Below are 26,284 nucleotides of genomic sequence, written 5' to 3' on the forward strand. Positions count from 1 at the left end.
TACAATTATAACTAGCTATACTTATTTCAGCATTTAACATTTATTTTTGTACCTTTATTTAACTAGGCAAGTCAGTTAAGAACAAATACTTATTCTCAATGACGGCCTAGGAACAGTGGGTTAACTGCAAGTTCAGGGGCAGAACGCGAGATTTGTACCTTGTCAGCTCGGGGGTTTGAACTTGCAACCGTCCGGTTACTAGTCCAACACTCTAACCACTAGGCTACCCTGCTGCCCCAGGAAGTATAATGAAGTACACGTTTCAAATCTATTTATCATTCAAAGGGGTTGGGTTAAATGTGGAAGACACATTTCAGTTGAATGCATGCAGATGTACAACTGACTAGGTATCCCCCTTTCCCTTTCCGTTTAATATATGTTTGTAAACTCACCATTAAATGTACCACAGTGATTGAGTGTCCATATAGCTATACCATGATATTTGCATTGCTACTAAATTTACCTCCAATTGTTCCTCACTATTCCACCCGCTAAAACCCCTCCCCATCCCAAGTTGGGTTGTCATCTCAGTGACCGGCAGACCACCCCTGTCCCCCAGGATTCCAAGGCCCCGAAAGATCAGGGCCAATCCTTCGAAAAGAGCAGACAGTGTCACCTACAGAACAGAAGCAGAATCAGCCACCAAAAGCATTTCCATCGCCCTCACCTGTATTTGTATTATATATACAGTAGCTATTAAGAAATATATATAAAAAATCCTGCTTATCTTAATTTTCATAAATAACAATTCATATTTGTAATAATGTAGGTGGTTCATATGCAAAGGATTGTTACCTCTTATCAGGATTGACATTACAAAAATTACATTTTGGCAAGCAATTATTATCTTAGCAAACAATTATTGTGATTCATCCTATATTGTTCCTAACATCTTTACTCCCTAGCAACAGTTGTGTGACACACACACACACACACACAACCCCTTTCCCCCACAAACAACCATAAACACAGATGCTAAACAGTTGTTCCATCCCAGAGCCCAAATGAAGAAGGGACTTGATTTATAAATACATATACAGTTGCAGTTGAGAGATTTAATTAACCATTGTCAAGTCCTAGGTTATGGAGATCAGATACACCCCCTTCCCCTGAAACACCCACACGCTGGTCCCCCGTTGTGACCCTATTCCAAAGCATCTCTGTGCAGTCAGACCGTTGATGATTTTGTGCCACCAGGGCCACAACAATATGCCCCCTCTCTGAATGTTCGAGTGTGACCCCCTCCCCATGGGTTTCTGCAGCTAGTGTTGCCAGCACTGCCACTGCCTGGGTGGGGACCACCAACCGGCTAGGTACAAGGTTGTCAAGGTTTTCATTAGCAGCTTTCTGAATTTCTTTCTATGTTATGCTCTCCTATCAGTGGGCTTTGGCTTTGTAGGACCAACCCTGCCAGGCAGGCTCAGAATCTTGAGGGGGCGGTGCTGCTTTAGTAGGTCTCTGACCACATTCATCTTTCTGATTTGGCTGCGTATAGGCTACTTACAGTAGGCCCATAAAATAGATAAGAACTTCTCCTTAGTGTATGGGTCACTCATTTGGGTGTCTAGGGTATAGGGTTGTGGATCATTCCACCATGACAGTAAATAAATCAACTATATTAATAATTTATTTTAAAATGTGTATCCCATATCTGCACAAAATTGAAAGCTCTCTCTCACAACCCCTGTTCACAAACACACATGGGCTCTGGGATTTGCTCCACACTTTTCCAAACACAAAAACACACCCCACCTTCCATCACAATACATGCACCATACCCACATACTGTGCCTTCTATGTCCTCTGTGTTTTATCTCTTCCATGTTGATTCAGTACTTTTGTGTTCCAGTTCCTTATATTTAATGATGTATTATTTCACAAATTATCCTTTCTTCTAATGATGTCTTATCAATTTATTAAATACTGTAAATGGAAAGTCTAAAACATTTTTCCCCCAATATTCCCTAACTAAAAGAGTATAGTGTAGTTGTAGTTTATTTCTTTAACAATTGTTGTATTTTATTGCTTTTCTATATATTTTTTTTATTACAATCCCTATCATGGCTAGCTTTGGGTCTTCCATTATTCGACGACTCTATGGGAACTTTGAAATATTTAGAATAGCCTTGGAGTAGTTTGTGTGTCTCGGAACATTTGGTTGTCAATATACAGTTTGTCGACTACGAGAGCTACACTTTTTCCTTTCAATCTATTTTCCTTGAAGATTGGGTACAGAACCGTTCTGCAATTTCCTTCGGGAAATTATCATTCATGTCTATTTTCGTGCCAGCAAGCCTTTTACCCAGTCTTTTAACTATTATTTTATCTTTAAAGAAAGCAAATTTGGCAACGATTGGCCGCTCATATCTCTGTCCGAAACGGTGTACACGTTCCAAGAACTTCTCCTTCTTTCTCTTGGATACCAGTAAGTACCAGATGTTCTATCATGGATCTAGTCTGTATGTCAAGTAAGGCTTCTCTCAAAAAGATGGTTTCCTTTTTAAGTTCATTAACGTTGGTTTCAATCTTGTTGACTGTCCCTTTTAGCTTGTTTGTTTCTTTCTCCAATGTCACAGCTTTTTCATCACTCATCTTGAGCCTTGCCTTCAACTCCTTTATATCCTTACTGACTAATTCGAGTATGCCCAATTTGTCATTTATCGATTTTAACAGATCAGTTCCCACCCTTACCATTCCCGGTTGTGAAAAGCTTAAATTGTCTGTGTCAGTCAAAGAGTCACGTTTTCTTTCGGGATTGGTTCTCCTTTTTTACTCTCCGTCATGTTTGGGTGTTGCTTGTTTTGGTAATATTTGTCGATAAATTTCTCTAGCGTTACGATTTGTTTTGTGTTGTTATCCAGATTGAAGGTTATTTACCCACCAGTTTGTGATGTGCTAATATTTAGTCTAACTTACCGATATTGAATATTACGTTTTGATCTTGAGGTGATCTACACTACTGTGTTCAGTCCGCCATCTTGCTCAATCTAGGGTGTGAATACTTATGTAAACGAGATATTTCTGTATTTCATTTTCAATACATTTGCAAAAAAATCTAAAAAACATGTTTTCACTTTGTCATTATGGGGTAGGGTGTAGATGTGTGAGAAAAACATATTTAATATATTTTGAATTCTGACTGTAACACAACAAAATATGGAATAAGTCAAGATATATGAATACTTTCTGAAGGAACTGTATTTTTGTGTCGACCACAGGAAGACTAGCTGATGCATGTGCAACAGCTAATGGAGATGCTAATAAACAAAACAAAACAATGTCACTTAGGGGTGAAGTCACTGCAGTACCTTCTGCTCAGTGGTCCTCTGGGCGCAAGCCATGAGCGGGTTCTTGTCCACGGGTTGACGCAGACGTGTAACAGTGCGAGTCTCACAGATCTCCAGCTTCAGACGCAGGTCCTTGATCTTGGTCAGGTAGCTCAGGCACTCAGATTCATCTTCCTCACCTGAACAGAATTGAGAAACCATTACAAAGGTGTATAAAAATATTAATTTACAGCTCAAGAGGACTAGAATCCCAGATCATAAAATAGTGCTCTGATCGCTGATTAACCTCTTAGACTATAACACAGTGTTAAGAACCTCAATGAACCCGTAAAGGAAATCACCTCATTCCCTTAATATTGAATGATACAAAGAGCATATTTTTGCTTAAAATGATCAGCTTACATAGGTTGCATCCCAAATGGAACTGTATTCCTTATATAAGCGCACTACTTTGGACCAGGGTTCATCTCACAGCAAGAATTGGCAAATCTGGTGCAGTCCATGAGGAGGACATGCACTGCAGTACTTAATGCAGCTGGTGGCCACACCTGATACTGACTGTTACTTTTGATTTTGCCCCCCTTTGATCAGGGACACATTATTCCATTTCTGTTAGTCACATGTCTGTGGAACTTGTTCAGTTTATGTCTCAGTTGTTGAATCTTGTTATGTTCATACAAATATTTACACATGTTCAGTTTGCTTAAAATAAACGCAGTTGACAGTTTCTTTTTTTGCTGAGTTTATGTCATTTGTTCTTTTACTTGTGAGACACAGCTGAGTGAGCATAATCATTTGCTTTTTTTATTTTACTGGACTGATGGCCTGCATCTGATGGTCAGTCTGAGGGGAGGGAGCAGCAGTGAGGCTGCCTCTCACCCTATTCATCGTCCCTCCCCTCTCCCTCCCTCCGCTGAGAAAAGGGGACAAAGTCTTCCACTTCATTATTTATGCCTCATTCACCAATTCATCTTATTACTCATAATAACAACAACGCAAGCTTATCGAAACACTTTGCTACTCATTCATCGCAGCGTGAGTGGAAGTAGGGAGATTGAGCATTTCATGGCTTATAAAAGTGTTGAACAAAATGTTGACTGTGGTGAATAACGACTTAAACACTAACTTACACATAAAAACAACAGCTTATTTGCTGTATTTGTTGAGTCTCTCTCTAGTCATAGATTTAAACGTTTTTAAATCTCACAGTATCAACTTTGCTGTGTGCTCGAGGATTCTTTTAAGTCAATGGCTCAAGGAAACTGCAGACACAGTTACCTGAGCTACCTGATTGGCCAGTGGTGCATGTGATTTGCTCTCTGGGCCTGCCGAATAGGCAGAGTTTTACCTTCAGACACATGTAATGATTCAAAATGGGAAAACATTGCCTTCTCGGCACTAGGGCTGATGAATCAAGTGCACCTACCGCCAACAGCGCAAAATTATATATATCCAGGTGAAAGCTATGATCCCTTATTGATGTCATTAAATCCACTTCAATCAGTGTAGGTGAAAGGGAGGAGAGAGGTTAAAGAAGGATTTTTAAGCCTTGAGACAATTGAGACATGTATTGTGTGTGTGTGCCATTCAGAGGGTAAATGGGCACGACAAAATATTTAAGTGCCTTTGAACAAGTTATGGTAATAGGTGCCAGGCACACCAGTTTGAGCATGTCAAGAACCGCACCGCTGCTGGGTTTTTCACTCTCAAAATCAAACTCAATCAACTGCCAGGAGAAAAATTCAGAATTATTATACATAATTAAACAACACAATGCATCAACACAGGCAAACTCATGCGATTTGACAAGGTGGCTAACACAATGAACAGCGAAGTTAGAGAAAATCTTGGATGGTGATCAAGGACGGTTAGAAAGAGAGAAGTTGATGGAGTGAATCAGAACGGCCCTATTTTCAACCCTTAACTATCAAGCTTAGCCAGTCAACACTGCAGTCTGACACTGCAACCAGGACGGACACCTTACCTCCAGTGGGTACCACATTGCCTGTAATGTGAATTCAACAGTTAACCACTATTTGTAGACAAATGGCTGTGATGAAATTCAACATTTCTAACAACAAATATTGAAATCATGATGTTCATGAATGGAAAATGCAACGACAACTCAGAAGGTATGCAACAAAGAGTGCAATAAAGTATGCATAACAAAGTACAATACTGATGTCATCAAAAATAACTTGGCTGGATGCTTCTTCTTGTACTATACAGGTCCTCTCAATGCTCGGATGTCTGACACTCACCTTTCTCCACAGAGTGCAGCAGTCCTTCGTAGTGCTGGCTGGCCTTTTTGTAGCCACCCTCCACCTGCATTCGGTCATCTGCCCCAAAGAGCTGGGAGTCCTGGCTGTCTCTTAGAAAGTCTTGGAAGTGGAGCTCCAGGTTCCTCAATGCTAGCCTGTACTCCTCCACCGTCAGAGTCCTAAACTGCAGTGATGGGGAAGAAAGATAGGGAGGGTGAGCCTGGTCAGGAAGAGTGTTATATTCTCTTTTCCTGAATTTCATCAGAAAATCCCCCCCATTCCAGAACCTTTGGAATTGTATATAAATAATTCTGAGGGAGTAATATAATTCTACAACCAAGAGACACCATCTAATGACAAAAAAAGATGTCCTTTATTCTCTGATCTACTGTCTCCAAAAGTGTATATTGTATGTCCCAAATGGCACCCTATCCCCTATGTAGTGCACTACCTTTGACCAGGGCCCGTAGTGCTCTACATAGGGAATAGGGTGCCATTTGAGTCACAACCTGTGTGAAACCTTGAGCTCACCATGGTAATGTTCCATAAGCTGATGAGGTGGATGTCTCTCATCAGGTACTGCCAGGACATGAGGCTCTTCATGTCCACGTGCAGCATCTGCCACAGGACCAGCAGGTTCTGGTGACTTTCGTTCAGACTGTGGAGGAGGTTTGAGGTTAGTGAACCATACAAGTGCTGGGGTCAAATGTCTTTATGAGGCATCAAAGGTCTGACAAAGGTTAAATCAAAGGGCTAAATCAGAAGTTCTATCCACCTTATTTTAGCCTGGTAGCCATTCTGTATCTGCTCTCTTGCCAACTCCTTATGGAATTGTCATTGCAAACAACAATGGAGTGGACAAGAGCACAAACAGATCTGGGACCAGGATAATGTTGTTAATGGTAAGGCTAAATCAAAGGTTTTAGTCATATTGTTTTAAGGCAAGGAGATGATTGGTTGCCTCACCCTGAGACACCGCTCACTGCGTCCTTATTGGTGGGTGGAACCAGGAAACAGATGGAGGGCACAGTGGCCTCGCTGCCTTTGGGGTTCTGTACTTTCCACTTGTATGGTTGAGAGTTGTCCATCAGCACACACTCATCCCCTCTGAGGACTGTGATCTGGAAAAAAGAAAAAGAAACTCCCATGTTGTACTGTATCTGACCAGTTCTAATGACAGGCCTTCGAACATGACTAATAAGATAAATAAAATCAACAGATGCTATTGCTGTTATACTTCTAAGTGTCACTAATCTATGTTTTGAATAAACACTCAATTTCCACAGATTCTGATAAGATGCGCTTATACTAAGTAGTAGCCTAAGAGTGTTTGCTCCTCCACTGGAAAGCTGGTCACATGAACAGTAATATCTCCTCACCTCCATCTGTTTGAAGTCGCAGATGGTCTGGACAGGCACTTTACCCTTGACTGGTGTACCAGGGTTACGTGGCTTCAGCTGGACAATGGTCTTGGCCCTCCGGTTCAGCCCATTCAAGTGGGTCTTAAACTCTTTCAGTTGCTCCTTCTCATCCTATACATGAACCACCACAGGGGTATTTAACAAAACAGACAATGAAAGATGCTGTTGCTTTAGTAATGTCACTGAATCAGAGTTGCTGTATTTTCTCTTCACTTCTTCAATAAATTAGAATAAGTCAACCTACAACTGCGTCCTGTAACAAGTCCTCGAGTCGTGTGACAGTGATGTTACGGTCACACGTGTATTTCTTCTTCATAGTCTCCTGCATCTTTTTCATCTTCTCCTCTGCCTCTTTCACGTCTGAGAAAAACTACCGGGGTAGAAAAAGAGGAGCACAAACCGTTTTAGAGATAGGATGATGCATTTTAATTGGACTATCTGAGGGGGATGCATGAGTTGGCATACTTGGAAGTAGGAAGTGTTCTCTTTCAGGTGGGACTCGATGCAACAGCAAAGCTGCAGGATCCAACTCCACTGGGTCTGCAAGGCTTTAGTGAAGGCCTTTGGTGGGGAGAGAAAGAAATAGCTTAAAAAACACCTATTCTCATATCCTCTGCTCTTAGAAATAAAAGACAAAGTCAAATCCATGTTAAATATATACTGTAATGCAGGGGTAGGCGGGACAATTTTTGCGGATTTTTGCAGATAGAACATAATTACAACAATTTTAACACCGCAAATTCACCACAAGTAAGCCCAAAAAGAGATTGTATTTGAAAATAACATGATCATTTCATACCTTGATTACATTGAGGAACAATCACAAATCTTAATTTTATTAATGGGTACATATTTTCTAAATACATTTTTTTAGCTGAATTTTTTTAACCAAAAACGAAAATCTGAAAAACTTTGCGGTGCCAAAACAAATCACTTGTGGGACGGTTTTGGTCCATGGGCCCCCTGTTAACGACCCCTGCTGTAATGTGTGTGTTTGTATAGTGTTCAGGAAATTACAACAACTTAGAAACTCTAGTGATTGTGTTCTCACCTCTACAGACTTCTTGGCAGGGTGACCCTCCTTCAACAGTTTGTCTCCTTGGATCTGGACACTGTTGACCCGCTTCTCTCTGTGCTCCAGCTCTTTCATCACCCCCTGAAACAAACAAAAAAACAGAGTGTTATGGCATTAGGGGGGATATTACTAGATATGAAAGTGCATCCACCTAATCATAATAAATTATATTTCATTGTCAAAATAATAATTTAACATAATCTGATCAAAATCAAATTAAAGATGGGAGTACTACTGTTCTGTACAGTGCAGTACCTTTTTTGTTTACCCTACAAGATCTGTATTGTGCCTAACTCTATTTAGCTAATGTTGAATTTTCCAGGTTGGGTGAGGATGAGAACAGCCATACCGAGTAGTTGTCTTTCTTGGCATTCATGTTGGTATTGCGTTCGCTCCAGTCATAGTTAACCTCTTCCTCCTCTTTCTCATTCAGCCACATCAACTCCTTTGTGGCTGCAGTGACAAAGGCATGAAGGTCATCCAGGCTGCACAGACGAGCCTTGGAAGAACTCTGAGGAGAAAATAATTACAATGAGATTGGGGAAGCATTAGATAAATGGCAGATTGTTGAAAAGTTGTAGTTGTACGTTAATATTTTGAGTCAATAACTTACCAGAAGCTTGCTATAATGCAACTCCAGCTTGAGTAAGTAGCCTCTGTAGGCACATTTGCTGACAGGGGAGAGCTGACTCTGAAGGGGAATAGAAAAATACTAAAGATTAGAGAAGAAGCATGGCTAAAAAAAGAAGCGATCATTTTGGCAGTAACCAAAGAGGATCAATGATGGTATGACTGACTCAGTCTAATTTTCCCCTAACTCCAATCCCATCCCAGGTAGTTTTTCACACTGTACCTCGTCTGCTTTTGCTTTGTTGATCTTAGTATGGAACTCCTCCACTGACTGGTGCAGGCCGCGGTGGCTGCCCAGCCGGGACTCCACGGTGTGCAGGTCCGAGCCCCATTCCCCCTGGTCCACCCACCTCTGGTTCTCCTCAACCCAAGCCAGCAGGTCCTGGATGTAGCACAGGGTCACCTTATCCAGCTCGGGACGCACCCTCATTGGAACCTGCTGAAGGGTCTGCATCTGGGACATGGGTATCTGGGTGGTAGTCACTCCGGACTTCAGGCTCAGGTTGTACTCACTGCAAAGGTTCACCAGCCGCTCGTGGAGACGGTACACTCTGGAGGTAAAACAGGAGAAACAATGCTGAATCGTTCAATGACAACAAAACAGTTATTTCAATCAATTGGATTGGTTTAACAATACAGTAAGGGCTTAGGTTTCATCGCGTGTCGCACAAGGCCTCACAATAATACAGTAATGCTCTGAGTGGATAAGACTGTGGAATAGCCAAACTGCTAAATAGTCAATTAATGGTACCTAAACTATCAGTACTGACTATCTTGCACTGACCCTACTCAAACTCACTAAACTATATATACACACTCACTCACACACACTACATTGACACTCCAACACAAAAACCCACACACATTCACATACACTACCCCCCCACACACACACACACACACACACACACATGCACACACACACACATTACAAACTCACACACTTTTACAGTCATGATTTGCGGCTGCTACTCTGTTCTTTATTTTACTATTATTATTATGTATTCTGATGCCTAGTCACGTTATTCTGCCTTCATGTACAGTACATTTCTACCTCAAATACCTCTGCACATTGATCTGGTACTGGTAACTTACCTCCTGTATATAGCTCCATTCTTGTGTATTTTATTTTATTTATTTTGTGTTACAATTATTTATTTTTTTAACCATCGTTGGGAAGGGCTCGTAAGCAGGCATTTCACGGTAAAGTCTACACCAGTTGTATTGTGACACAAAGTTAGATTTTATTTTGATGTGGAGCTTAAATGGTTTTACTCAGTGGTTGTTCTGACCTGCGGTACATCTGTTCAGCTTGTAGATGGCTTCCGTCCTTCAGCAGCTGCACATCATTGAAGAGGTACCGGATCATGCCCTCTGCCTTGTCCAGGTCTGTCTCTACCTCTGCTGTGTGCTTAGCAGGCTTTGCTGAGCTCAGCAAACGGAGATCCTAGAACATAGATACAGTATAAACACTATGACACCATGTGTTCCATCTTGAATACAGCATTAGTAGACATCAGTCCATGAGCCTGAGAATGCTTTTGAACATCCGAACACATCCAATCTCACATAACTGTGGGGTATTCAATCACTGTATCATTGACTACTCAGTCTAGCAGCATGGATTTGTGGTGACAAATCTGTAGGGCCACAGATTGTACATTATAAAGTCTACATTGGCTGTGACTGTCTGCCCCGGCAGGGTGTGAGACTCACCATCTGTAGCAAACCCTCAACCTGGTTGAGCTGCTCCTCACACAACCCAGACTCCATCTGGACCTTACTGACAATCCTCTGCAGCTGCTCCAGCCTGAGGGTGAAAGGTCAACACATCAGGTCAACACATGTTCCACAGTCTCTCCTAAATCAGCTCTGAGGCTGGGGTATTGTCTAATGAGGTAATGGAATAACTAGATGATGGTACTGTAAATCATGACTGGTAATACTTTACTCAAAGACAACAGTGGCCCTTTGGCCAGATCCCTTGTGAAACAAGCATTTTGACCTCAATTAATGGGACAACCTAGTAAAATAACGATAAAATAAAATAATAATGTCGGTATAAATTTAAATCCAATGGACATAAATTTCAATACATTTCAAGAGCATCAATACAAATATCTGGAGAAAAAAAGACATTCGGCAAATTAGAGCAAACATTACACAATCTTCTCAGAAACATTATGCAGGCAGGGTAAAACACTCACTCCTTCTTCTCCTTCTTCTTGCGAAGTAAATACTCTAAACCGTAGCTCTGACTGGCAAAGGCCATGATGGATTCTCTGATAGCTAGTCCTCCCCAGTTGCTATGATGACAGTCCATAGGATGTTGTAATGCGATAAGGTTTTGTGAGGTTAGCTGTGCTGTGACTCACAGCCCACAGTAGCTTCCCTGACTACTGCCCTGACTGCTTACTTTAAGACTGGAAGTCTTGTGATGAGGGACCAACCCTTAACAAAAATTACATATGCCCTGCTTTCTTGTGATTTGGTAAGGATGGTCCTATAATAACTTATTTATGACGTAAATAATCACATTGTCACGCCCTGGTCAAAGTATTTTGTGTTTATCTTTATGTATTTGGTCAGGCCAGGGTGTGGCATGGGGTTTTTGTAATTGTGGTGTGTTTGTCTTGGGGTTTTGGTGGTGGTATTGGGATTGTAGCTTAGTGGGTTGTCTAGCAAAGTCTATGGCTGCCTGGAGTGGTTCTCAATCAGAGGCAGGTGCTTATCGTTGTCTCTGATTGGGAACCATATTTAGGCAGCCATATTCTTTGAGTTTGTCGTGGGTGATTGTCCTTAGTGTCCTATGTGTACTCTCTGTTAGTTTGCACCAGATAGGCTGTTTCGGTTTCGTTTATTGTTTTTTTGTAAGTTCGTGTTTCTTTGTTGTATTAAACATGGATCGCAATCGACACGCTGCAGTTTGGTCCGACTCTCCTTCATCACCACTAGAAAACCGTTACAGAATCACCCACCAACCAAGGACCAAGCGGCGTGGTAAACAGAGGCAGCAGCAACAGCAGCAGCAGGAGAAGCGACAGGTGCAGCAGGAGCAACAGCAGCAGCAGCAAAGGCAGCAGCAGGAGCAAAGGCAGCAGCAGGAGAAGCAACAGAGGCAGCAGCAGCATTGGGAGAGGCTGCACTCTTTGGATAAATGGACTTGGGAGGAGATCCTTGACGGACAAGGACCCTGGGCAGAGCCATGGATGGAATTGGAGCTGTCGGCGAAGCAGAGTGCTGAGTCTGAGAGTGTGGAGGATGTATTGGACAGAGTAGAAAGAAAGGTGTGGGCTTGGCATAGCATGCACGGCATACCAGTGCCAGCACCACGCATCAGGCCTACAGTGCGTCCCACCTGTTCAGCGCTGCCGGAGCTTTTCTCCTCTACAGCGCTGCTGGAGTCTCCCGCCTGTTCAGCGCAGCCAGAGCCTTTCTCCTCTCCTGCGCGGCCGGAGTCTCCCGCCTGTTCAGCGCAGCCAGTCTACAAGGAGCTGCCGGTCTGCACGGAGCTGCCGGTCTGCACGGAGCTGCCGGTCTGCACGGAGCTGCCGGTCTGCAAGGAGCTGCCAGTCTGCACGGAGCCGCCAGAGCTGCCAGTCTGTAAGAAGCTGCCAGAGATGTCAGTCTGCATGGAGCAGCCAGAGATGTCAGTCTGCATGAAGCAGCCAGAGATGTCAGTCTGCATGGAGCAGCCAGTCTGCATGGAGCTGTCAGTCTGCAAGGAGCTGTCAGTCTGCAAGGAGCTGTCAGTCTGCAAGGAGCTGTCAGTCTGCATGGAGCTGCCAGTCTGCATGGAGCTGCCAGTCTGCAAGGAGCTGCCAGTCTGCAAGGAGCTGCCAGTCTGCACGGAGCTGCCAGTCTGCACGGAGCTGCCAGTCTGCAGCCTAGCTGGAGTCAGCCAGAGCTGTCCGCCAGTCTGCATGAAGCAGCCAGAGATGTCAGTCTGCATGAGAGCAGCCAGTCTGCATGGAGCAGCCAGTCTGCATGGAGCAGCCAGTCTGCATGGAGCTGTCAGTCTGCAAGGAGCTGTCAGTCTGCACGGAGCTGTCAGTCTGCACGGAGCTGTCAGTCTGCAAGGAGCTGCCAGGCTGCAAGGAGCAGCCAGTCAGCACGGAGCCGCCAGAGCTGTCAGTCTGTAAGAAGCCGCCAGAGCTGTCAGCCTATATGGAGCAGCTAGTGCCGCCAGTCTGCTCAGCGCCGCCAGCGTCACCAGTCTGCCCAGCGTCACCAGTCTGCCCAGCGCCGCCAGTCTGCCCAGCGCCGCCAGTCTGCCCAGCGCCGCCAGTCTGCCCAGCACCGCCAGTCTGCCCAGCGTCGCCAGTCTGCCCAGCGCCGCCAGATCTGCCAGTCAGCCAGACTCTTCCAGATCTGCCAGTCAGCCAGACTCTTCCAGATCTGCCAGTCAGCCAGACTCTTCCAGATCTGCCAGTCAGCCAGACTCTTCCAGATCTGCCAGTCAGCCAGACTCTTCCAGATCTGCCAGTCAGCCAGACTCTTCCAGATCTGCCAGTCAGCCAGACTCTTCCAGATCTGCCAGTCAACCAGACTCTTCCAGATCTGCCAGTCAACCAGACTCTTCCAGATCTGCCAGTCAACCAGACTCTTCCAGATCTGCCAGTCAACCAGACTCTTCCAGATCTGCCAGTCAATCAGACTCTTCCAGATCTGCCAGTCAATCAGACTCTTCCAGATCCGCCAGTCAGCCGGGATCTGCCAGAACTGCCAGTCAACCAGGATCCGCCAGTCTGCCAGGATCAGTTAGATCCGCCATTCAGCCAGGATCCGCCAGTCGGCCAGGATCCGCCAGTCGGCCAGGATCCGCCAGTCGGCCAGGATCCGCCAGTCGGCCAGGATCCGCCAGTCAGCCAGGATCCGCCAGTCAGCCAGGATCAGCCAGTTAGCCAGGATCCGCCAGTCTGCCAGGATCCGCCAGAAGTGCCAGTCTGCCAGGATCCGCCAGTCTGCCAGGATCCGCCAGTCTGCCAGGATCCGCCAGTCTGCCAGGATCCGCCAGTCAGCCAGGATCAGCCAGTTAGCCAGGATCAGCCAGTTAGCCAGGATCCGCCAGTCTGCCAGGATCCGCCAGAAGTGCCAGTCTGCCAGGATCCGCCAGTCTGCCAGGATCCGCCAGAACTGCCAGTCTGCCAGGATCCGCCAGTCTCCGCCAGGATCCGCCAGTCTGCCAGGATCCGCCAGTCTGCCAGGATCCGCCAGGATCCGCCAGGGTCCGCCAGTCAGTCTGCCAGGATCCGCCAGTCTGCCAGGATCCGCCAGAACTGCCAGTCTGCCAGGATCCGCCAGTCGGCCAGGATCAGCCAGGATCCGCCAGCCAGGATCCGCCAGTCTGCCAGGATCCGCCAGAAGTGCCAGTCTGCCAGGATCCGCCAGTCGGCCAGGATCCGCCAGTCTGCCAGGATCCGCCAGTCTGCCAGGATCCGCCAGTCTGCCAGTCCGCCAGTCTGCCAGGGTCTGCCAGTCGGCCAGGGTCTGCCAGTCGGCCAGGGTCTGCCAGTCTGCCAGGATCTGCCAGTCTGCCAGGATCTGCCAGTCTGCCAGGATCAGTTAGATCCGCCAGTCTGCCAGGATCCGCCAGTCTGCCAGGATCCGCCAGTCAGCCAGGATCCGCCAGTCAGCCAGGATCCGCCAGTCTGCCAGGATCCACCAGTCAGCCAGGATCCGCCAGAAGTGCCAGTCAGCCAGGATCTGCCGGAACCACCAGCCAGCCAGGAGCTGGTAGATCTATCTACCTGCCTGAGCTTCCTCTCACTCCCGAGCTTTCTCTCACTCCCGAGCTTTCTCTCACTCCCGAGCTTTCTCTCACTCCCGAGCTTTCTCTCACTCCCGAGCTTCCCCTCAGTCCCGAGCTGCCTCAGTCCGGAGCTGTCCTTCAGTCCCGATCTGCTCCTCAGTCCAGTGGGGTTCTGGGTGAGGACTACTAGGCCATGGTCGGCGGCGAGGGTGGACTATCCAGGGACGAAGGGAGAGGGGACTAAGACATTAAATGAGTGGGGTCCACGTCCCGCGCCGGAGCCGCCACCATGGACAGACGCCCACTCGGACCCTCCCTATTGTTTTGAGGTGCGTTCGGGAGTCCGCACCTTAGGTTCTGTCACGCCCTGGTCAAAGTATTTTGTGTTTATCTTTATGTATTTGGTCAGGCCAGGGTGTGGCATGGGGTTTTTGTAATTGTGGTGTGTTTGTCTTGGGGTTTTGGTGGTGGTATTGGGATTGTAGCTTAGTGGGTTGTCTAGCAAAGTCTATGGCTGCCTGGAGTGGTTCTCAATCAGAGGCAGGTGCTTATCGTTGTCTCTGATTGGGAACCATATTTAGGCAGCCATATTCTTTGAGTTTGTCGTGGGTGATTGTCCTTAGTGTCCTATGTGTACTCTCTGTTAGTTTGCACCAGATAGGCTGTTTCGGTTTCGTTTATTGTTTTTTGTAAGTTCGTGTTTCTTTGTTGTATTAAACATGGATCGCAATCGACACGCTGCAGTTTGGTCCGACTCTCCTTCATCACCACTAGAAAACCGTTACACACATTATTGAACGTTTTTGAACTCTTAGATCCAGACATAAGTTCTGGATCTTTCAGTGAATCATCATGTGGTTGTCCAGCTATCTTTATCTCACAATGTCTTCTCACATCCACCAAACTGGTTATAATCAACATAGTTACAGTACCAGTCAAAAGTTTGGACACACCTACTCATTCAAGAGTTTTTCTTTATTTTTTACCATTTTCTACATTATAAAATAATAGTGAAGACATCAAAACCATGAAATAACACATATGGAATCATGTAGTAACCAAAAAAGTATTAAACAAATCAAAATATATTTTATATTTTGAGATTCTTCAAAGTAGTCAGCATTTGCCTTGATGACAGCTTTGCACACGCTTGGCCTTCTCTCAACCAGCTTCATCAGGTAGTCACCTGGAATGCATTTCAATCAACAGGTGTGCCTTTTTAAATGTTAATTTCTGGAATTTCTTTCCTTCTTAATGCGTTTGAGCCAATCAGTTGTGTTGTGACAAGGTAGGGGTGGTATACAGAAGATAGCCCTATTTGGTCCATATTATGGCAAGAACAGCTCAAATAAGAAAAGAGAAACAAAAGTCCATTACTTTAAGACAGGTCAGTCAATCTGGAAAATGTCAAGAACTTTGAAAGTTTCTTCAACTGCAGTCACAAAAACCATCAAGTGCTATGATGAAACTGGCTCTCATGAGGACCAACAGGAAAGGAAGACCCAGAATTACCTCTGCTGCAGAGGAGAAGTTCGTTAGAGTTAACTGCACCTCAGATTTCAGCCCAAATAAATGCTTCAGAGTTGAAGTAACAGACACATCTCAACATCAACTGTTCAGAGGAGACTGAGTGAATAAGGCCTTCATGATCAAATTGCTGCAAAGAAACCACTACTAAAGGACACCAAAAAGAAGAAGAGACTTGCTTCGACCAAGAAACCCAAGCAATGGACATTAGACCGCTGGAAATCTGTCCTTTGGTCTGATGAGTCCAAATGTGAGATTTTTGGTTCCAACCGCTGTGTCTTTGTGAGATGATGAGTAGGTGAACGGATAATCTCCGCATGTGTGTTTCCCACACACAGTGATTTATTTAAAATTCAAAGCACACTTAACCAGCATGGTTACCACAGCATTCTGCAGCTATACGCCATCCCATCTGGTTTGCACTTATTGGGACAATCATTTGTTTTACAACAGGACAATGAACCAAAACACACCTCAAGGTGTGGGCTATTTGACCAAGGAGAGTGATGGAGAGCTGCATCAGATGACCTGGCCTCACCCGACCTCAACCCAATTGAGATGATTTGGGATAAGTTGGACCTCAGAGTGAAGGAAAAGCAGCCAACAAGTGCTCGGCATAAGTGGGAACTCCTTCAAGGCTGTTGGAAAAGCATTCCAGGTGAAGCTGGTTGAGAGAATGCCACGAGTGTGCAAAGCTGTCATCAAGGCAAATGGTGGCTACTTGAAGAATCTCAATATAAAATATATTTGTACTTTTTGGTTACTACATGATCCCATATGTGTTATTTCAGAGTTTTGATGTCTTCACTATTATTCTACAATGTAGAAAATAGTAAAACAATTAAGAAAAACCCTTGAATGAGAAGGTGTGTCCACACTTTTGACTGGTACTGTAGTTCAAATCAAATCAAATTTTATTTGTCACATACACATGGTTAGCAGATGTTAATGCGAGTGTAGCGAAATGCTTGTGCTTCTAGTTCCGACAATGCAGTAATAACCAACAAGTAATCTAGCTAACAATTCCAAAACTACTACCTTATACACATAAGTGTAAAGGGATAAAGAATATGTACATAAAGATATATGAATGAGTGATGGTACAGAGCGGCATAGGCAAGATGCAGTAGATGGTATTGAGTACAGTATATACATATGAGATGAGTATGTAAATAAAGTGGCATAGTTTAAAGTGGCTAGTGATACATGTATTACATAAAGATGCAGTAGATGATATAGAGTACAGTATATATGTATACATAAGAGATAAATAATGTAGGGTATGTAAACATTATATTAAGTAGCATTGTTTAAAATGGCTAGTGATATATTTTACATCAATTCCCATCAATTCCCATTATTAAAGTGGCTGGAGTTGAGTCAGTGTGTTGGCAGCAGCCACTCAATGTTGGTGGTGGCTGTTTAACAGTCTGATGGCCTTGAGATAGAAGCTGTTTTTCAGTCTCTCGGTCCCAGCTTTGATGCACCTGTACTGACCTCGCCTTCTGGACGATAGCGGGGTGAACAGGCAGTGGCTCGGGTGGTTGTTGTCCTTGATGATCTTTATGGCCTTCCTGTGACATCGGGTGGTGTAGGTGTCCTGGAGGGCAGGTAGTTTGCCCCCGGTGATGCGTTGTGCAGACCTCACTACCCTCTGGAGAGCCTTACGGTTGTGGGCGGAGCAGTTGCCGTACCAGGCGGTGATACAGCCCGACCGGATGCTCTCGATTGTGCATCTGTAGAAGTTTGTGAGTGCTTTTGGTGACGAGACAAATTTCTTCAGCCTCCTGAGGTTGAAGAGGCGCTGCTGCGCCTTCTTCACGATGCTGTCTGTGTGGGTGGACCAATTCAGTTTGTCTGTGATGTGTACGCCGATGAACGTAAAACGTACTACCCTCTCCACTACTGTTCCATCGATGTGGATAGGGGGGTGTTCCCTCTGCTGTTTCCTGAAGTCCACAATCATCTCCTTAGTTTTGTTGATGTTGAGTGTGAGGTTATTTTCCTGACATCACACTCCGAGGGCCCTCACCTCCTCCCTGTAGGCCGTCTCATCGTTGTTGGTAATCAAGCCTACCACTGTTGTGTCGTCCGTAAACTTGATGATTGAGTTGGAGGCGTGCGTGGCCACGCAGTCGTGAGTAAACAGGGAGTACAGGAGAGGGCTCAGAACGCACCCTTGTGGGGCCCCAGTGTTGAGGATCAGCGGGGTGGAGATGTTGTTACCTACCCTCACCACCTGGGGGCGGCCCGTCAGGAAGTCCAGTACCCAGTTGCACAGGGCGGGGTCGAGACCCAGGGTCTCGAGCTTGATGATGAGTTTGGAGGGTACTATGGTGTTAAATGCTGAGCTGTAGTCGATGAACAGCATTCTCACATAGGTATTCCTCTTGTCCAGATGGGTTAGGGCAGTGTGCAGTGTGGTTGAGATTGCATCGTCTGTGGACCTATTTGGGCGGTAGCAAATTGGAGTGGGTCTTAGGGTGTCAGATATGGTGGAGGTGATATGGTCTCTCAAAGCACTTCATGAGGACGGAAGTGAGTGCTACGGGGCGTAGTTACAGAGGCCTTTGGGTGTGAATGCTCTTTTTTACAATGTTTTATGTCCTGTTTAATGTGTTACTTCTAATAGACATTGAGCTTTTAATTTAACAACTGAAATACAACAGAAACACCACGTGACAGAGTTCCCAAATCAAGAATTTCTCCTCAGAACTGCATCTAACAAAAACATCTGTAACGGAATTCAACATCATCTCAAAGATGAAGGTATAATCTCAAACATCATTGATCCTCCACAGTGTTGTACGTACATATAATGGCAGTCTCACCTCTCATATTCTGTCCTTAGAAGATGCTCTCTCTCCAGTATGGCTACATGGAGACGACCCCACTCCTTCTCCACATCAATAGGCTGGTACCCAGGGAGAACCTTGACATTACCCACCTGAACTGCACCCTACAAGGACAGACAACGACAAGCACAGGCGGGAATATTTTCAAAAAAGGGCCAGCATTTACTTGATGCATTTAGATTATTTAACTATTCTTCAGATGTGTCCCAACATTCAGGCTATGTGTTGTGGTTTGCACCTTCTTCTCCTTTTAGTGGTTTAATTGCTAACCTCAAAAGACATATAGATGTGTTTGGATCGATTCTTGTCTGCTTCCTTTGCAGGCAGCTCTGTCTCCTTGAACTTCAGAAACTGGCGCCAAAGAACCTGTGGTTTTAAGATGTTGCTGAATTAATTCAACATGACAATTAAACATACGAAGCTCTTGTTTCATCACATCGCTCAGACAATTTTCAGAAATCAGAGACAAACAGTTAGATTATTTCCTTACCAAGCAAGACATAAGTTATGGAGGCTAGTACCCTTTACCAGTGACTTATTTTCTCATTGCAGACCACTTCCATAACTGCTACCCCATTGGCCCCAATAGGAACAAATTATGCTAAATGAATTCACTGTTACAACTGAACATAGCCTTTGGCATACATCAAGTCTCTAAGACAATTATAATAAATTTGGAGCAGACAGAATATTCACTTACATGTATCAAGAGATTTCCTTAATAGGTGAGGAGACTTACCTCAATCTCCTCATAGCTGGTAGGGAACTTCCTCTCCTCAAACACGATGATGTGGTGTCTGATCCACTGCAGCAGCAGGGTCACCAGCTCATAGTACTCCTGCCAGCGCAGCTCCAGCTCCTGAGGGACACACAGGAGACAGAAAAGGGTTCATTAGAGAAAGGTTGAATAGACTAAATCAGTTGCGGGTAGTCACCATATCACTGCATTAAACATCACTCCACTGGTTAAACATGGTGTAGGGTGAGGTTTCCTCTAGATGCTGATCTTGGGTCAGTTTTGCATTTACCCCTCTAATGGTTAATGTCGGAGGAGAAGCTGATCCTACACCTGTACTTAATGGAAAATTCACTCCGGAGCATCAAAGACATCTTACATTTTGGGAAGATGTGATCTCAAAGGTGAGACCAGGACGATTCCCCCTAGTGGTGATGGCCTATATGGTTCCAAAAAGACGACACTTACGTTGGCTTTCACCTCATCTTGGACATCAGGTACACAGGGCATGACGTCATACAGGGAGGAGACGTATGTGATGATGGACTTCTCGTCTGGGTGTGGCACATCCACATCTTAATAGAGGGGAGACAATGAACACCAGTTAAAAAATGATTTTAGAAAAAGATAAATGCAAGGATTCATACAAATACGCCACTAATGGTATTGAGAGTAATTGAGAAAACGATTCAAGTGAGTTCCCTTACCTTCTGGGTCGAGCAGCCGAGTGACTCCCAGGTCTCTCTCTGCCACACTGAAGGCCTGCTCCAGGTTCTCTACATGGGTCTGTCGGTACACCTTACTCATGTCAATCAGAGTAGGGCTGGGGACAGAACATAGAAAAGACTATTAAAACTATAAAATTGCATCTCAGACACTGTATTTTCTTATAGGATATAGGACAAATGGTTGTATTATATTCATCTTTGCAACCCCAAAACATTCAGGTAAAACCAATAAATGTAGGTTATTTTCTAAAAACATGAGGATAAAACATAATATAAGCACACAAATAATATTGTTATGGCATACATCATTTTGCCCCTGTCAGGCATCTGTACAACAATCAAACCCATTGACTGATCCAGCAGCTTGTTGCTGTAGGCCAGAGATCATCAACTAGATTCAACCGCGGACCGTTTTTTCTTCTTGAGCGAACGATCAGGGGCCCGGAACATAATTATAATTAACTTGTAGCCTGAAAATTGACTGCAAGAAGCCCAAACAGATATAATATTTGACCAAAACATAATCATTTCAAACCTTGCTTGGATTTGTATACTATCACATATCTCTCTGTTATGCATGGGAATATTTGGGAACAGATTTCCAAAATGAATATCCCTTGGAGCTGATTTCATGGTGTCTTTTATGTCCAACAATGAAAATTCCCCAAAAAATAACCGCCAGGTGGGGAACCCTGCTGTAGGCAGTTTAATTGTGATGAACTGACTGCATTAGATACTTATCGACATTCCTCTCTCAGAGGAATGTTTATACAGACAGGGGCAGGCAAAAACAAGAGCTCCTACTAACAACCAATTCGTTTGAAATTCCATGTACAACTTGTTCCATGTACACTGCCAATAAAGCTAATTGCAGTCAAATAGTGTGCAGATACAAGATTTGACTGCTTGGAATGAGCACAGGGCATCTCATATTTGCCAATTGATTTAGCCTAGCGTGGTTAAACAAAATACAGGGGCTTTGTAAACAATAGGCGAAAAATGCATAACTTATTATATTCCCTATTAGAAAATAACTAATGTCTAGAAGTAGCATAAAAAAGGAAACGGCTATCAAAATGTATCCCAACCACCACCTTAATGAAACAATGACATAAACCCTGCATACCCTTGCACAACTCTCTGCACATAGTAGTCTCCATGGCCCCTGGGGTAGTGCTCCATATCAGAGTAGAGGACCTGTCTATAGGAGTGTCTGTCCCTGCTCAGGTGCACTATGCGTGGGTCTGATCCTGACCCAGACCCTGCCTCCTGCTCCCCGATCTGAGAACCTCGGCTGGAGGAGAACTCCCCCGGGTTCTGCAACCCCCGATTTGAGTCAAAAGTGCTACTCTCAGCTGAGATGTCCTCACACAGCATGACAACCCGGTCTTCCAGGTCACTGACAGAGCCCTGGGTGCTGCTGGAGGTGCTGTTCAACCGTCTCTTGGAGGAGCGGAACTTCTTCTTTAGACTGTGCATCATGTTGATGGTGTGTGTCCTCAACTGCAACAGTGTCCAAACTCTCCTCTTGCAGTTTTTCTTTTCAGTCTTACAAATCCATCCATGTATGAGACTATGACTGATGTTTTTCAGATTTAGCTCAGATGTAGCATCCCCTTTCCACTGCTAGAGGATGTGCAAGCCTTGACTGTTGACGGTCATAGAATTGAGAGATTACTTTCTCATGCATTTCTCTCGTTCAATTAGTTGTACGTGAGCCCAGACTGCTTTGTTGCTTTGTCGTTCTGCAGAGTGTGCTTCTGTATTGCTCTTGGTCTGTGTGAAGTTTGTATGGCAGACACACCTGAGACACCTGGGCATACCTGAGCTATGCTGCTACTTGCTGAGACTTAAAAGCACAGCCCCTGTGGGCATCTTATTTTCAAATTCATAGGACACACACCCTCAGTCAAAATCCTCTCTCTTTTCATGCAACTAAATAAAACCACAAAGCTGCCTCGCATAGCCACCTCCTGTGCCTTTCTCCTGAGTCCTGTGTGTAGTGTGTGAGCATACAGGGTGTGTGTTTGTACAGTATGTGCAAACATGAAAAGTCTCTTGTCAAACTCTATCCTGACCCCTTATGGTAGTTGTTATGCATATTCTTTTTACACAGACATTTAGCCAACTTTTTCATTGTAGATTGAATGTTACTGCTATGTGAGGTGTTGGATTTGCACCTACCTGCCTCGGTGGATGACCATGGAAGATCTTTCACCCAGAACTGTCAATAGGCTAATTGAAATGTTGGGTTTTGTTGTTTCTTGCTGTAGTGAAAAGTCCTATACAAATTACATCTATTATTATTAATATTATTATTTATTATTGCTATGTATGTGAATGCATACCTGGTCATGCGTGATTGCTACGTCAAATAAAAAATTTTTGTCAATGAAAACAAATAAAATAACGAGAAGTACTTGCAACTGACTGCATAACTGTAGCGGAAGAATGAGATAAGGTGATACTTGCGACTAGCGACTTGCAGGCGCTGAGGACCAGCGTGATGACTCAATCACGATTTATGCCATTTGGATGGTTGACCATTTGTGGGCTATCACAGGGAGCATGGACACCGTTGGACAGATGAAATCCACTAAATGAATGTTACTATGAATTACATCACTGCAACTCTAAGTTCCGCGATGCATACAAAGCCCGCTCTCCCTCCGGAAAATCTTGCATCTACAGTCTTATAGGCAGAAACACAAACAATCGGAAACCACGCTTCAAAATTGTTTTGATCACGCTGACTGAAATATGTTCCAGTCAGCCTCAGAGAACAACATCGACCTATACACTGACTCGGTGAGTGCGGTTATAAAGAAGTGCATTGGAGATGTTGTACCCACTGTGACTATTAAAACCTACCCTAACCAGAAACCGTTGATGGATAGCGGCATTTGTGCAAAACTGAAAGCGCGATTCACCTTCCATTTAACCATGGAAAGAGGCCTGGGAATATGACTGAATATAAACCGTGTAGTTATTCCCTCCGCAAGGCAATCAAACAAGCGAAATGCCAGTACAGAGACAAGGTGGAGTCGAAATTCAACGGCTTAGACACAAGACGTATGTCTACTGGAAATCACGGACTACAAAAAGAAAACCACCGACGTCACGCTCCCAGACAAACTAAACACCTTCTTTGCCCGCTTTGAGGGTAATACATTACCACCGCCGCAGCCCACTGACAAGGACTACGCCCCCTCTTCTTCGTTGCTGACGTGAGAAAGACCTTTAAACATGTTAACCCTCGCAAGGCTGCTGGCCCAGACGGCATCCCTAGCCGCGCCCACAGAGCATGCGCATACAAGCTGGCTGGTGTGTTTACAGACATATTCAATCGCTCCCTCTCCCAGACTGTTGTCCCCAGATGCTTCAAGATGGCTACCATTGTTTCTGTACCAAAGAAGGTAAAAAATAACTGAACTAAATGACTACTGCCCTGAAGCACTCACATCTGTCATCAAGTGCTTTGAGAGACTAGCCAAGGATCATATCACCTCCACCTTACAGGCCACCTTAGACCCACTTCAGTTTGCATACCACCCCAACAGTGTCCACAGACGATGCAATTGCCATCACACTGCACACTGCCGTATCCCATCTGGACAAAAGGAATACCTATGTTAGAATGCTGTTCATTGACTACAGCTCAGCATTCAACACCATAGTACCCTCCAAGCTCATCATCATGCTGGAGGCCCTGGGACTAAACCCCGGCCTATGCAATTGCGTCCTGGACTTTCTGACGGGCCGCCCCCAGGTGGTGAAGGTAGAAAATAACATCTCCACTTCACTGACCCTCAACACTGGGGCCCCACAAGGGTGTGTGCTCAACCCCCTCCTGTACTCCCTGTTCACCCACGACTGCGTGGCCATGCACGCCTCCAATTCAATCATCAAGTTTGCAAATGACACAACAGTAGTGGGCTTGATTACCAATAACGATGAGACAGCTTACAGGGAGAAGGTGAGGGCACTCTGAGTGTGTCAGGAAAACAACCTCTCTCTCAGCGTCAACAAAACAAAGGAGATGATCATGGGCCAAAGGACTGGGAGCACCCCCCCTATCCCCAACAAAGGGACAGTAGTGGAGAAGGTGGAAAGTTTTTTAAGTTCCTCGGCGTACACATCGCAGACGAACTGAAATGGTCCACCCACACAGACAGTGTGGTGATGGAGGCGCAACAGCGCCTCTTCAACCTCAGGAGGCTGAAGAAATTTGTCTTGTCACCCGACCCCCTGACAAACTTTTACAGATGCACAATCGAGAGCATCCTCTTGGGCTGTATCACAGCCTGGTACTGAGCTTGCCTCAATAAATTAATGCCAGAACATTGGCCACCAGGATTAGCTATTTGTATCTAGTCTCTTAATAATTGCGTAAACGGTGCAAATTAGACACATTCATTATAGTCATACTAAGTGGTGACGCAAGGCTCACTACCTTGACTAGATCCTCTAGGGAGGCATAGGGCCTGTTGCATTTATTCACATAATATTGGAGTCAGATTGCTAAATGTAGTTTATTATTATATTCAACATTTCTACATAATTGTTGGATAATTTCCATCCAACTATAAATGGTGACCCCTCCTCAGTTGACAGGGATTTTTACACCCTTACATAACTACCTGAACAAGTCAGCCTTTCTGCAGTGCACAGCAATTATGAATTTCTCAATCCTCTCTTTGTGTGTACAGTAATAAAGAAAACATAACATGTATGTGGAAACTTGCAAGGATCACAGGGGTTCACTACGTCCAAAGGATGTATATAATAGCAAGTCCAGGCAAGTGCATGATCAGGCATAGCTAAAAAATATGTTCTTGCATGTCCATTTAGCCCCCTGGCACAACCTTCATCCGTGACCCCATAATTTCCTCAATCCCCAGTCAGATACTGCTTCTTCAAGGCTGCATCTCACCTGTGTTTGTGTATGACAGCGTTGAAGAGCTTGCCGTCCCTCCAGCTGGTGGTGAAGTTGTCGCAGCGCATCCCATGGTATCCCTCCACCATGCGCTGGGACCACAGCAGCAGCTTCTCCTTCGCCGTCATGTCGTCTGACTGGCCATTCACCTGGATGTCTGAGATCTGGGGGGTTGGTATTGGTAAGGCAGGCTATAGAGTATTCTTTAATTGTGGGATCCATAGGGTATCCCAATAGTATTAACACATCCGATTTGAACTAGTTTGATGATTAGTACATTTTTTGAATCGGGTGTGTTGGTACTGGGCTTAATCAAAAACCTGCACAACTTGTAGGTCTGAATAACACTGTTATAGATGGTTCATGGTGTGCTGGTTTGGCAAAAAGGCTGGCAAAAAGGGTTAAGGGCTGTGGATAAAGTGCACATACTGGAAGAGAACTGTACATGCTTTAGTCATTATGCATGGATTTAAAGTTCAAAGCCACTTGACTTGATCCAGGCAGATGATACATTTTCAACCTGAATAACCAACAGTCAGATGTAAAAAGCACATTTAATTAATTGCAGTTTACTGCTGTGAAACCCTCCTGAACAGCTTTATGTTCCCGGGTGCAGAATCCAACTTGTGAAAGTAAAAACATCCATGGGGTACAGAATTGAAGGTGAAGCAAATTACTGCAGTGAATTCCTACTTGAAAGAAGATGGAAGACAAAGCTATGAGTCACAGGTACAGCCTTTTGAATCTCTCAGCAGTCTATTTCCCTCAGTAGTCTATGGTGGAGCTGTGTTTACTTTAGTGTTTTGTTTCTGATGCTCAACGCTCAATACTATGTGTGCATTGCGTACTGTGTTCAATGCATTGTTAAATAATGAATGTATTGCCATGCTAGAAATACTATGCATAACTCAACCCCTCTCAACCACCAAAAATAAAACAATAACCAAAGAAAAACTGTCAGGCGTTCTAATATTACTTTCAGGTTTTTGTTATGGTAAGGGTGGAGAGCGAAAATATTTAGGACTTATCGTCTCATCCCTCTCGCTTCTTCTCTGTAGTGGGGGAACCTCACTACT

At 44.6% G+C, this 26,284-nt stretch overlaps 1 protein-coding gene across 1 annotated transcript in view; it reads right to left on the minus strand.

The window, feature by feature from the left end:
• The window catches only part of LOC112230035 (plectin), a 97,945-nt gene that overhangs the window by 24,650 nt on the left and 47,011 nt on the right, over window positions 1–26,284 (minus strand). Inside the window, exons 6-24 of the mRNA XM_024396263.2 lie at window positions 25,206–25,372; window positions 20,252–20,367; window positions 20,013–20,119; window positions 19,548–19,667; window positions 19,079–19,174; window positions 18,785–18,912; window positions 10,391–10,484; window positions 9,967–10,121; window positions 8,898–9,225; window positions 8,658–8,735; window positions 8,394–8,555; window positions 8,021–8,125; window positions 7,435–7,530; window positions 7,214–7,339; window positions 6,928–7,080; window positions 6,515–6,669; window positions 6,080–6,206; window positions 5,549–5,732; window positions 3,309–3,466 (exon numbers count right to left, since the gene is read on the minus strand). Coding sequence (XP_024252031.1) covers window positions 3,309–3,466; window positions 5,549–5,732; window positions 6,080–6,206; window positions 6,515–6,669; window positions 6,928–7,080; window positions 7,214–7,339; window positions 7,435–7,530; window positions 8,021–8,125; window positions 8,394–8,555; window positions 8,658–8,735; window positions 8,898–9,225; window positions 9,967–10,121; window positions 10,391–10,484; window positions 18,785–18,912; window positions 19,079–19,174; window positions 19,548–19,667; window positions 20,013–20,119; window positions 20,252–20,367; window positions 25,206–25,372 — 2,655 coding nt within the window. The remainder of the gene's footprint in view (window positions 1–3,308; window positions 3,467–5,548; window positions 5,733–6,079; window positions 6,207–6,514; window positions 6,670–6,927; window positions 7,081–7,213; window positions 7,340–7,434; window positions 7,531–8,020; window positions 8,126–8,393; window positions 8,556–8,657; window positions 8,736–8,897; window positions 9,226–9,966; window positions 10,122–10,390; window positions 10,485–18,784; window positions 18,913–19,078; window positions 19,175–19,547; window positions 19,668–20,012; window positions 20,120–20,251; window positions 20,368–25,205; window positions 25,373–26,284) is intronic.

Source organism: Oncorhynchus tshawytscha, linkage group LG31, assembly GCF_018296145.1.
Source record: "Oncorhynchus tshawytscha isolate Ot180627B linkage group LG31, Otsh_v2.0, whole genome shotgun sequence".
Taxonomy (NCBI): Eukaryota; Metazoa; Chordata; class Actinopteri; order Salmoniformes; family Salmonidae; genus Oncorhynchus; species Oncorhynchus tshawytscha.